Source organism: Drosophila willistoni, unplaced genomic scaffold (genome assembly GCF_018902025.1).
Source record: "Drosophila willistoni isolate 14030-0811.24 unplaced genomic scaffold, UCI_dwil_1.1 Seg31.1, whole genome shotgun sequence".
NCBI classification, from domain to species: Eukaryota; Metazoa; Arthropoda; class Insecta; order Diptera; family Drosophilidae; genus Drosophila; species Drosophila willistoni.
The window spans coordinates 47,264-60,655 of record NW_025814264.1 but is presented as its reverse complement, the minus strand read 5'-3'; the positions used below and the strand labels follow the sequence as shown (position 1 = coordinate 60,655).

The 13,392-nt window shown below is 38.5% G+C and overlaps 1 protein-coding gene and 1 pseudogene across 1 annotated transcript; both read left to right on the top strand.

Annotated features, from left to right (window-relative positions):
* The first annotated feature begins 177 nt into the window (after window positions 1-177).
* Window positions 178-912, top strand: LOC124461307 (E3 ubiquitin-protein ligase LRSAM1-like). The gene is made up of 2 exons (XM_047012839.1): window positions 178-190; window positions 250-912. Exon 2 carries the CDS (start codon window positions 316-318, stop codon window positions 700-702), a length of 387 nt encoding a protein of 128 aa, XP_046868795.1. The 5' UTR covers window positions 178-190; window positions 250-315; the 3' UTR covers window positions 703-912.
* Window positions 913-1,654: 742 nt separating this feature from the next.
* On the top strand, window positions 1,655-3,150 carry LOC124459676 (annotated as a pseudogene).
* Window positions 3,151-13,392: the final 10,242 nt, after the last annotated feature.

Below are 13,392 nucleotides of genomic sequence, written 5' to 3'. Positions count from 1 at the left end.
CCATGGCACAAAAATCAAAGTTACAGACGAAAATGGCTATAAATCGTCACAGTGACTATCCCATCAAGGTCTTTCCTCGATATCTACAATCCCTAACAATAGACAAAACGCAATTGGTTAAATTGAGCTATCATATATGCTCCTTACGGAATCTAACCCACCTGGATGTATCAACAATAAGTTGCATAAGGTAAGGAAATAAATGAAAAGACAACTTTTAGCATCTTCAAACTAAATTTAAATTTCCAGTTACCTGTTGAACTGGGGAGATTACACTTGAGCAAGCTCGTCATCCATGACAATAATCTGGGTGAAATGGACGATTGGTCATTTCTAAATGGCAGCAAATTACGAGACTCCCTGCGCGAATTGGATTTATCGGCCAACGATTTGACATGTTTGCCTTTGCCTGTGGTCAAGTGCCACAAATTGGTTAATTTGAATCTCAATTACAATAATTTGACTCATCTACCCTTTGCCATACGTCGCCTGAGAAGATTACGCTCGCTTTACGTGTCGGAAAACAAATTAAAATCCCTGCCAGCTGCCATAGATGATTTACGTATTGAAATCTTGGATGTTTGGCGTAATTCATTCAAGGGTCTCAATGTCTTGGAGGCTCATCGCCTGGCCTTTGCTTCCGATGCGGACGGAGCTTCAACTCATTCGCCTGAACCTCTCTGGCTTCAAGCTGTGGCCTAATATGAACTGCCAATCGATTCCCTGCCAGCCTTACTCATTCAACTAATTGCCGAGGCACCAAAATGTTCCTGTGGCAAATTGTGCGATGCTTTAGACAAGAAGCACATTATCGAACGTGTTGGTCAACCGAAATTTGTAAATATTAAAAATCTTAAAATCGAGAGTACATGATCTATTCTGATGTTGTCATATGTGGCAACAATTGTAGTATAAGCACAAATGTAAGAACCTATTCTCAGCTCTAATTAACTGATATTAGCCTATTATGCCAATGGGCCAAACAAAAAGTGGAATTAATAATTAAATATTATGAATAAGTAAATGAAAGAAAAAGCTCATAGTACTGTGATCTTGTTAATCTGTTTATAATATCTTTTAGCTCAAAAATGCTCTAATCTTAGAGTCTCCTGTTTACATTAACTTGGGATTTTGCCCAGATGACTACCTATTGGATAAATGGAACTCAAGAACTTGAAATCAATTGGAATTGAAGAACATCACTCATCTTTATTTGGATCAACACGCAATTAATCTCAACTGAAAGGGCTTAAGGACTACGGGGCAACCTTCATCTTGAATAAATAGAAACGAAGATTTATTGTCATTATTCTTGAAGGAGGTATACAACTGCATACTTTTCTCTTTCATTTTGATTGTGATAAGAATGTTTGTAATTTATATTTCAGGATTCCAAAAGATATGATTTCCAAGGACATTGTTTTTCCTGAATAGTCGAAGTGCTTCAGCCATTATTTGATTATGTTAATGCGATTAACTACTCTTGCTTTTAGTCAAGCAACTTTTATTCTTATGTCAAACAAAATTTTAATTTTCCCTCCATTCAATCTAAGAAATCGATTTATTATCGATAGGCGGAGACGTTGATGTGGCAACCTTCCTATTTTTAAAACAGCTGATTGTATTTTCCGCGTTAATTGGTTGATTTTATATTTTTTTATTTTTTAAGTTTATACCACAAGTTTAAAATGAAAATCCTCTGTGAGGTGCAAGTGGTGAATCGTGTGACCCAAGCGAATCGTACGCCGCGGGCAGTTAAATCCACTTTGGCCGTAGGCTACAAACAGAGCGCCCTGGATTCAAATGGTATGAAAAAACAAACAAAACAAAAATAATAATAATAATAATTATTTTACATTGCAACAGGGAATACAAAAAAGGAACTGGAAATGATATTATTCACGCCACAAATCAAGACTGGGCAGCGTTACAAGGTCAAGGATAATATCCAGGCTGTTCACACGAAATTCATGGCGGACTTCAAAGCAACAATTGGATTCAAGCAGCCGGCAGAAAATCTATTGATTAAATGTGATCCCATTCAGTTAAAGGGATTCCTGCAGACTCTCAAACTGGATATGGAGGGCAAGGACGCCATCAATTTGAGACTGAATATAGCCACTGCCACGGCCATTACACAAAAAGCAAAGTCACAGACTAAAATGACTATTAATCGTCGCTGCGATTATCCCATCAAGGGTTTTCCACGATCTCTGCAGTCTCTGACAATCAATAGTAGTCAATTGGTTAAGCTAAGTTTTGAGATATGCTCGTTGCGTAATCTAATCCATCTGGATGTGGCCAACAATCAGCTAACGAAGCTGAATAATAGTTGGTAGCTTTTCGCGCCCTTTTATCTGTCCTGTTTGGCTGTACAAATGTTTAAAATGTTTAAAACTTTTTTCAGATACCCGTGGAGTTGGGACGTCTGCCCCTGACGAAACTCGTACTTCTTGGGAATTGTCTGGGAGAACTGAACGATTGGTCATTTCTAAATGGCATCAAATTGAGTGAATCTCTTTGTGAATTAGATTTATCTGGTGGTTAAATGCCAAAAGCTGGTTCATTTGAATCTAAATCACAATAATCTAACATTTTTAGCCTTTGCCATGCGACGACTGAAGAAATTGCACTCGCTTTATGTATCGGACAATAAATTGGAATCTCTGCCAGCTGCCCTAGAAGACCTACACATTAATACCCTAGATGTTTGTGGCAATGCATTTAAAGGACCCAATCATCTGGATGTTCAACGTCTCGAGGGCACCACTGAGGCAAACACAAGGACCCAATGCTCCCCTCAGCCGCTCTGGCTGCAAGCAGCTCGTTCAGTCGACCAATTTAAACTGCCTATATACTCACTACCTGCCATACTGATCAAATTGATAGCCGAGACACCAAAATGTGTTTGTGGCAAATTTTGTTTTCTCATGGACTCGCTGAATATCTATAAACGTATACGCTCTGCCAAATTTGAAAGAATCAAGAATTATAGCTACAGTCCAGATCAGTTTATATATGTTGATATTGTCAAATGTGGCTACTGTAAGAATGTTAAATCATGCGCATGATCTTCCCTGATGTTAGTTGGAATATTTTATTTATTATTTTAGTATTACAATTCTTAATAAAGTCTGATCTAAATGAGAATTAATGTTAAAGTTTCTTCAGAGAGATCATTTAATGTTATTAAACTTGCCTAAATTGACTAGTCTTAGATTACTATCGGAATAAACTGCCAAAAGGTCCGAATTGTACACAAATCTAGTACACTTAATTGATTTATTGATATATAACAAATCCAACCCATGTATATTGGAAGTTGATTAGTTATTTGCCAATTAATCTATCTCAAATACTCTTGTTCATTGTTTCATCTCTACTAAATTAGAACTCTCTCCATTAAACATAATGTTTAAAGGTTGATTCATTGGGAAAACCTGAAAGGGAGGGTGCCTGAAAGGTTTTGATACAACGAATAATTACGAAAATTTTCAATTTAAGTGAATTTCAAAAATTTAAATGACGAACAAATGCTTTAAAATTTGTTAAACATCTTACATCTTGAGGGAGAACGAGAGAAAGGGAACTAAGGCAATTCTTTTACCCTACACACACACATACACATATGACCATATAAAGACATTCACACACACGTCTACATCCCTTCCTGACTACACCTTCCTCCCCCGCCTTCTGTCCCTACGCAATCGTTTTTATCCTTATCATTCTGTATTTCTTGCCTATATATGGCTTACTTTTGGTTTCCTTTTGGGTTGCTTCTATGTTTTTTCATATTAAGAGAGCACAGCTCGTTGTTTTTATTATTAAAAGCTGTGTGGCATATGTGACTTGCATAAATGTGTGTGTTTTTTTATATAGGAAGCTGAAGATTTTTGTGTGTTGTTAATTGCGGATCCAGAAAAAGTTCAAATTGTTTGCTGTATCTAGGTCTTAGAATACGAGTAGGTCTAAACGGCTTCAAGAAAAGTATAGAGGCCAACGGGTTTTCATGACAACAGAGAGAAGAGAATAATCGTTCACTAGCAATGGAATAAACCTCCTCTACAGATTTGATGTTAAAGTTGTCCATAAGTATTTGATTGGTAGTATATCTGGATGCACCAGTAATACGTCGAATACCTTTGTTTTGAGCAGCACAAATAGTTCCAAAAAGGGTGTCCGAGGCTAAGGCTCCCGAAATAGGCAGCGCATATTGCCAGATTGAGGCAACCAATGGTTTAAACAAAAGGATTTTACATTCCGTAGGTAGCTTGCTGGATTTACCTATGAGCCAGTTTAACTTACACTCCGCAGTCATTCCCAATTTGCGGTCCAAATGAAGGCCTAGATATCTGTAAGATGATTCATTGGGGATTTTCTGCGAATTAATTTTGGGCGCTAGAGATTAAATAGATTTTGTAATTGCTTTCCTAGTATAGAGAACATGAACAGTTTTCTTAACATTTATTGAGACACACCATTTGTTAGCCCAATTCATAAATTTTCCAAGATAAGTTGTATTAGAATTAACAGTAGTATCATCAGCATAACTGGATAGCAGTAAATCACGAGCGCCTTGTTGAATGTTTGGTTCATTCTTAAATGGCTGGCAGTCCACCATAGATGGAATTGGTATATCTGATGAGTAGATAGAATAAAGCACAGGTCCAAGGACACTACCTTGGGGCACCCCGGCGTTAATACTTCCTAATCTAGAGATGGTTCCATCGTTGCTACAAACCTCAAAAGTCCTGTCTTTAAGATATGAGTCCAGAATATTGAAGAGCGGAATTGGTAATAGCTTAATGAGTTTATGGCGAAGTCCATCATGCCAGACGCGATCAAACGCTTCACTGATATCAATGAAGACAGCAGAACAGTAACGATTATTATCTTGTGCTTCCATAATGTATTGAACAACTCTGGACATTTGTTGCTCAGCACTATGCTCCTTGCGAAATCCGAATTGTTCGTCCGGTATAGCATTGGCAAACGATTCACAATCGAACAGTCGTTTCATTAGTAGCGATTCAAAGATTTTTGAGAAGCCTGCCAGAAGGCTAATTGGTCGATACGAAGAGACCTCGCTAGAGGGTTTACTCGGTTTGAGTATCATTTTAATAGTAGCGAGTTCCCATTGTTTTGGGAAGTGGCCAGTTCTCAGCATACAATTATAGATATTTGTGAGAAGTAAGACAGCTTTAGATGGTAAGTACTTAATTACTTGATTGCAAATTCTATCTTTACCTGCAGCTTTAGTAAGATCGAGGTTTTTAATTTCAGCCAGCACTTCGTTAAAAAGATTGGAGGGGGAAGTTCATTTGGGCTGAACATAAAGCGCGCATCTTCTCTCCACATGAGCGATGACGTCATCTGCAAAGTCTTCTGCCGAATGAGAGAATTAGTTGCTGCATTGACTTGATCCCGAAATTCACCAGTGTTTGTGAGTCTGGGTGTAAAGCGAGCTTCAAGATGTGAGACGTAGACTTCAGCTTTCTCTTCATTAGTTTTGGTCCAGATACAGGGTGCTGTAGCGTTTTGATTAACCGGTTTTTCGAATTTTAAGGGGTGATTAGGCTCAACCTGCCTCTTGAAGTGATTAGCAAGTTTCCAGAGTTTTGCGTACCGATATCTGTCATTCGTGTTAATTTGATTGAAGAGACCATTGTAATATATTATTCGATCAGCTTCTAGTGCTTTTTTTAATCTTTTGTAGACCATATTGTATGCGTTTATGGCTAACGGAGTCCTTAATCTGATGGTGGACTTCCTAAAATTGCGTTTTTCTCTCAACAGCCTTCGAGTACTGCTAGAGATTGGATATTTGCTGCTGGGTATTTGATTATTGTTGCGTGCTGGCGGAGTTGCCTTTGCAGCAGCAATGTATATATTGTGAGTAAGTAGGTCAATAATATCTTCGATGTCTTGGCCCGATTTCATTTCTACATTTAACTGCGTTATTTTATCCAGTTTCTTTTGAAAACGATTGATATTTGAACGTTTGGAAAAGAGAGCCCTTTTCGGTTTTTTATAGAACGGATAACCACCGATGCCAATTTCAATAATCATTGCAAGGTGATCTGAGTGCATGTCAGCATTGGAGCTAGTAATAAGACGATTAGTATCAATTCCCGAATAACTTGCAAAATCGATTGCTGATGGATTTTTTCTCCTATCAAATGGATAATGTGTAGCAGAGCCAGTGGCCAAAACGCTGGCTTTTTTATTTATGTGTATCGCTTCAATAAGCGATCTACCACGAATGCATGAGCGTGCGTTGCCCCACCAGTTATGTTTAGCATTTCAATCGCCACAAATGATGTATTTAGGATTTGAATTTAAGTCGCTTATAGTATTCAATAATTCTGTAAATTGCTCTGTGTCCCATTTAACAACTGGTGGACAATAGACAGGAGCAATTACAATTTGCTCATTAGCACCTAGATCAATTGAGACCGGAGCACATTGGACATGATCTTCAGAAATGATTTGTAATGAACAGTGTTTAATGCCTTCTTTTATGATAATGGCTACCCCTCCCTTTCTATGAGTAGTTGGATGATGAGCATAATATGTAACGAAGCCTTGAATTTGCAAAGGGTGCTGATTGTTGCCACCTGTAAAGTTAACAGAGTCAAATCTGGTTTCAATTACCATCATAATATCTATGTTCTTATCATTGACGAATTGGGAAAGTTCTAGTTTTTTGTTTCCTATTCCACAAGCGTTCCAATAGGATAGTTCGCTAGCTGTTGGGTATCCGCTGGGCATATGCAAAGAATTAGCAGTGGCAGTCCCTCGTTGCGAGATTTGCTGTTTTGGTTTTAATTGCTGTTGTTGTTGTTGGTGTTGTTGAAACGGCTGTTGGTGCTGCTGCAAATGCTGTAGACGAGGGCGTCCATTTATTAGGATGCTATGTTGGCTGATTTGCTGCTGATCCACAGAACTATGTTGCTGCTGATTTTGTTGTTGTTTCAGTTGCTGCATATGCAGGTTGACAGCTTGCTTCAGGTGTAGTTGGTGCGGCTGTTGATTTTGTTGAGCCTTAGGCTTCTGTTGAATTATAGTTGATTGTTGTGATGACTGCTTGATTTGTTGTTGTTGCTGCTTTTGATTTGGCTGCTTGGACGCTGCATTGTTTCTAACGTTGAAATGCTGCTTATTTATACTCTGCTGTTGTTGTTGTTGTTTCTGCTCACGTTGCTTTTTATTATGAACTATCTGCTGCTGTTGTTATTGCGGAATGTGTTGTTGTGCCTTGTTTTTAGTTAGCTTATTCCTTAGCATATTGGATCGAGCCAACTTGTAGGCAGGGCATCCTCTATAACTTGCAATATGATTTCCATCACAGTTTGCACACTTCGGGTTGTCCATGCGTTTTTGGCAATCAGTTGTAGCGTGTGCTCCAGCACATTTTAGGCAGATAAAGTCCCTACGACAGTAGTTTTTGGAGTGGCCATAGCGCTGACAACGATGGCATTGGACCGGTTCAAGCCTGCTGTTTTGCTTTTGAATAACCACTTGCTGTTTTCCAATAAGATTGACTGAAAAAATTTCATTGTTCTTTCCGTCAACTCGTGGCTCAAGTTCGATTTCAAACATGTTGGTTGGTTGGTTCGAGCATGTTTGACATTATTAACATATCGGAAGTTAAAGCCCAGCTTTATGATTTCGGATTTAATATTCTCATAAGGAGTTGAATAATGCAAGTTTTTTTTAATGGCTCGGAATCCTCTGTCCTCCCGGTTTTGGTGAGTGTACATCTGGTCTCGAGAGTCCCTTAGGGCATTCAGTATCTTCTCATACGAGTCCAGATCCTCTGCAATAATCTTGATGTCTCCACTTTTAACAGTTTTGGTAGTAAATTTGGCATCAATATCAGGGCAGTTAAGCCTGTCCAGAATCGGCAAGATAGATGGCATATTGGTAATAAAAATGGCCAGGGGTTTAGGTTTCGTCCTTCGTACAATATGGAATTGTTGTTCCTCATCGCCAGGAGCTTGTTGTTGTTGTAAATGGGTAGTCACTTCGTTAGCAGGTAGCCGTTGTTGTTGTTGTTTCGGGCTGGGCTGTTTGTTTAACAGAGTACTATTAAGATCGAGTGGGCGCTGTTGTATAGTGTATGTATTGTATAGTGCCTGTTGTGGAATTTGGACCCATTGGTAGAGGTACAGCAAATCGCTTGTTGTTGTTGTTAGGTTTGCTTGTAGTAATTTTTCTTTTTTGCTTGCTAGACAAATCAGAATTAATTATGTCCTCTTTAGGCTCCGGAGTAGTTACAACGCATCTTATAGCCTTGATAGGCCTTTTTGGTGTGATATTCTGGTTCTCGTTTCGATTGATAGGCAGCAGCTCATCATTTTCCTCACCAATCTCCATAGGTGGCAGATTAGTTTTATGGTTGCTTTCCATTACAGTCAAATCATGTGTTGGGCCATAGGCAGCAGGAGAAAGATCAGCATTTGGCATTTTAAAATTAGACGAACACGAACTAGACCAGAGGTAGGCGCCCATAGCCCGTGCGGGCACTTTTGCTCGGCAATTGCTCGTGTGGCCGTCTGTGTGCATGCCGATGTAAGCACGAAGTACAAGTTGAGAGCGTAAAAAAACAGCTAGTGTCGCACAGACTTTTGACGACAGCAGTATTATGTCGCTTTGTTACGCAGCTACACGCAGAAAAATTAATGCTTCACTTTCTTACATGGCAACTTTAAAAATATTTTGTCCCTATAGGGTAAAATGTATATCATAATACAATTAGGTCGGAATTATTCTTTTTCACTTGCAGTTTAATTTTTTTATTCGTTTCTTCACATACGATTCGCGCAGTGTAAAGCAGCTTACGCACACAAGCAAGCGCACGCATACATTGACAGTTTGAGCTGGCTCTCTTTGTGCCTACCCCTGAACTAGACCAGAGCCCGGCACTCATATCCCCCGGGGGACGAACACGTTCGGCACCTCGTATGCGTGTAACCGAACGGCTGCCGAAGACCTCACACAGAGCATGAGGGTTGATTTAGTTGCCGTCAGCATTTCGACGCAAGCACATCTATGTCGCTTTGCTCGATCGCTACACATGAAAAAATTAATGCCTTTATTCTTTTTATGTAACTGGCAACTTTCGCAAAAATATTATGATATAATATTTTTAATTGAAAATTTAAAGCATAAACGCAAAAAAAGTATGCAATATACATAGATAAGAACGGACTATGGAAGCTTTTAGCATTCCAAAAATTTGAAAAATGTATACATATGTACATATATATATGTATATGTATATAAAACATTCATATTATGCAAATATTCCACTTACAATTAGACATTTTTCTTGTCACAGATTTGACAGAAAACATGGGCAAAAATGCATCATCGAATCTTCGAGCATCGGCCGAAGTAGGAAAAAAGGGTGCAATTTCAGAGCATTCTACCTGCACTTGCGGTTTCTTGCACTTGTCGTTGTTTAGAAATGCATACAATAAAACCAGAGGGCCGGGGCTAACGTCGACCGCGTCAAAGTTTGTATACCCTTGCAACTTTTATGGTAACTCTAAAAAGGCTAATATTGCGAAAGAACGGCCTACAATCTTAGTATAGGAAATAACGAAGATATTGATCTGAGTCACTGTTTTGCACTGATCGTTCCTATGGGAGCTATATGATATAGTTACCTGATCTTTATCAAATTCGGCACAGTCATTAACAGATATATTAAACTAACAAATGTTTAATTTGAAAGCAATCGCGTCAAAAGTAGCGAAGTTATTGACAAAAGTCACTGTTTTCGAAAGATCGCTCCTATGGGAGCTATATGATATAGTAACCCGATCTTTATCAAATTCGGCACAGCCATTAACAGATATATTAAACTAACAAATGTTTAGTTTGAAAGCAATCGCGTCAAAAAGGACGAAGTTTTTGACAAAAGTCACTGTTTTCGAAAGATCGTTCCTATGGGAGCTATATGATATAGTCACCCGATCTTGATCAAATTTGGCACAGTCGTTTATATGTGTAATTAACTCACCAATATTAAATTTCATGACAATAGCTCAGAAAATAACGAAGTTATTGAGAAAAGTCACTGTTCGTGACTTTGCCATTTGTATGGGAGCTATATGATATAGTGATCCGATCCGGCTGAATCCGAGATATACAACGCCTGCAGTATATACAAGCCTACATGCAAAATTTCAGCTCTGTAGCTCTTACGGTCTAGGAGGAGTTTGCGTTGATCCAGACGGACGGACGGACGGCGGACGGACGGACGGACGGACGGACATGGCTATATGAACTCGTCTCGTCGTGCTGATCAAGAATATATATACTTTATATAGTCGGAAATGCTTCCTTCAATGCGTTGCACACTTCTGACCAAAATTAATATACCCTTTTTGCAAGGGTATAAAAAGGGACTGGGAAGTGGGACAGAAAGTCTATTTTTAGCAAAAGTAGGTAAAAAGGGTTAACTCGCTACCTAAAGGTCAAGATTTTCACGAATCCGCGGTCCACTTTTTAGTCGTAATTGACCCTCCAATTTGTTTGAAAGTGTTGTGCAATTGGTTTCATTTTTTGTTAATAGTAATATGTTTAGAAAATAGTCTTTCTAAAGACTTTTTGATGTGATTAACCATTGCGATTTGCTGTGTTACTTATTTTAATTTCGTATATTATTTTTATATTTTGTTCTTTACCGAAAACATGTGGGATGTCGAATGGGAAAACCAATTTTTTTTTGGATTAAATTTGAACAATGAGGCAGAATGTTTAATATTAGCTCGAAAATGCCGGCCCATTCGAAGACGGTAATGTTTTTTAAAGACCTTTGCTTGGAGGTGCTTGATATTTTGGGGCATAGGGACCAGGAGTCCTATAGTTTAATAAACGATACTCCTTTATCAAGTCGAACTATAACTCGCAGGACCGAAGAAATAGGCCAATACTTATACTCAGAAACTAAAAAAAGAATAGAGGGCTGTGCCTTCTTTTCAATTTGTTTGGATGAAAGCGTAGATGTTAGAAATATTAGTCAAATGGTTATTTGTGTTAGGACTATTGATTACGACTTTAACATTTGCGATGAATTTTTAAAGTTACATTCTTTTCACAGTCATGTAAATGGAAAAAGTACGTTTGATGCCTTTGAGAAGCATGTACTTTCATTCCAATTAGCAAATAAAATGTCCTCAATTTGCACTGACGGTGCCGCCACCATGAAGGGAAAGAATGAAGGATTTCTTGGCCATGTCAATAGACATGTAGGAGAAATACCATTTTTCCATTGTTTCATCCATCAGCAAGCATTGTTTGCAAAAATTTTTCAAGTTGTGGATGCAATGGGTGTAGCAATTAGAATTATTAATCGCATTAAAGGTGGCCATAATTCGCTAACCCATAGAAAGTTTAAATCTTTTCTCTCAGAATTCGGCGCTGAATATGAGGATCTTTGCCTTTTTACTGATGTTAGGTGGCTGAGCCGAGGCCAAAGTTTAGACAGATTATACACTCTTCGAAATGAAGTAATTTCATTCTTAGAAAGCGAGAACTTAGAAAAAGATAAAGAATTGTTAGCTTCTTTAAAAAATCCATTATTTATTTTAGACTTAAAATCCATTATTTTTTCTAACTGACATAGTCCTTTTCATTAATCAATTAAATCTTCAGCTTCAAGGCCGCAACAAACTTCCGTCCGATTTAATTGCAGCAATCAATAAATTTACCTGCAAAATAAATGGTCTTAAAATTCAAATAAAAAACAATGACCTGTCCAGCCTTCAGCGAACTGCAGAAATTGCTACATTGCACCCCAACCCTTCCCGAATTCAGGAATACGCAGAGGCAGTTAATACCCTTTCCTCTGAAATAGCGGAAAAATTTTCTGATTTTCAACAAATCAATTGGCTCATTGCAGTTTTTAATAACCCCTAGAAGCAGAATCTGAGTCAATTCCAAAAGAAATTAGGGAGGAAATACAGGTCATGAAAACTGACTTGATGCTGCCGCTAAGTAGTGGAATAGAATTTTGGCGAGAAATCGCGATAGATAAATTTCCGGTTTGCAAAAAGGCAATGTTAAAATTATGTTCTATGTTTACCACAACATATATTTGTGAAACTACATTTTCTACAATGAAATTAATTAAAAATTCTATTCGAAACAGTCTAACTGATAGCCATTTAGAAGATCTCCTTCGGATAAAAAGTTATCCAAATAATATAGAAGTAAACGAAATAGTTGAGTTTCAAAAAAAATATTAATTCAAAATTATTGGTTTTCCATCGCATTTCTAATTTTTCTTGCTTTTGTCACATGCAATTTGCGCAGTGTAAAGTTACTTACGCACACAAGCAAGCGCACACATACTACTACATCTTTTCAGCGCTCTCTTTGTGCCGGGCCCTGAACTAGACTCTTCATCAGTAAATTGCAGGGCCCGGCACAAAGAGAGCGCTAAAAAAGTTTAGTTGTATGTGTGCACTTGCTTGTATGCGTATGTTGCTTTACACTGCGCAAAATTAAACTTCATCAAATTCTGCCTCGAATCAAGAAAACGAGTGCAGCAAATAATCTTATGCAAGAAAAAGATAGAGAAAACAAAGCAGCGATCAATTTTTTCATGTGTGTTCTCTCAACAAAGCGACATAGATCTGCTTGTGTCGAAATGCTGAGGGAAACTAAATCAACATCAACCCTCATGCTCTGTGTGAGGACTTCGGCAGCCGTTCGGTTACACGCATACGAGGTGCCGAACGTGTTCGTCCCCCGGGGGATATGAGTGCCGGGCTCTGGTATATTGCGTAATGAGGGAGCTGTTGAAATAATTCTCTCTCAACTCAATGCATGCATGATCACACACATACGAATATATATATGTAACTTTGTATACTCTCTCTCGAGATGCGTTAAAGAGAACAATGACTCGATGAGAGACAAATAGAAGTTAGTCGCGAATAAACTGCACAACCAACCACACGCATTCTGTTTTATTATAACAATAGGTTATGGACCCAGGCAACGTGCCTATGTGGTTGCTGTGGTAATTTCTAGAAGAAATTATATTTCGCGCTGTGTTCTAGACGGTTTTTTCACAAAGTATACATATATAAACGAGTATAATGTCGGCGTTATATCAGATTGATAAACTCGAGGACAGTAATTATGACTCGTGGTGCATCCAGATGAAAAGTGTGCTGGTGCATGCGGATTTGTGGAATGTGGCGTCAGGCGTATTGGCAAGGCCAACTACGGGGGAGAACACCGGATGGACGACGCTGGATCAGAAGGCATTGGCAATGATCACCTTGAGCGTCAAGACTTCACAGTTGGGACATGTAAAGCACTGTGCAAGTGCACATGAGGCTTGGAAGAAGCTTCAGGAAGCTCATC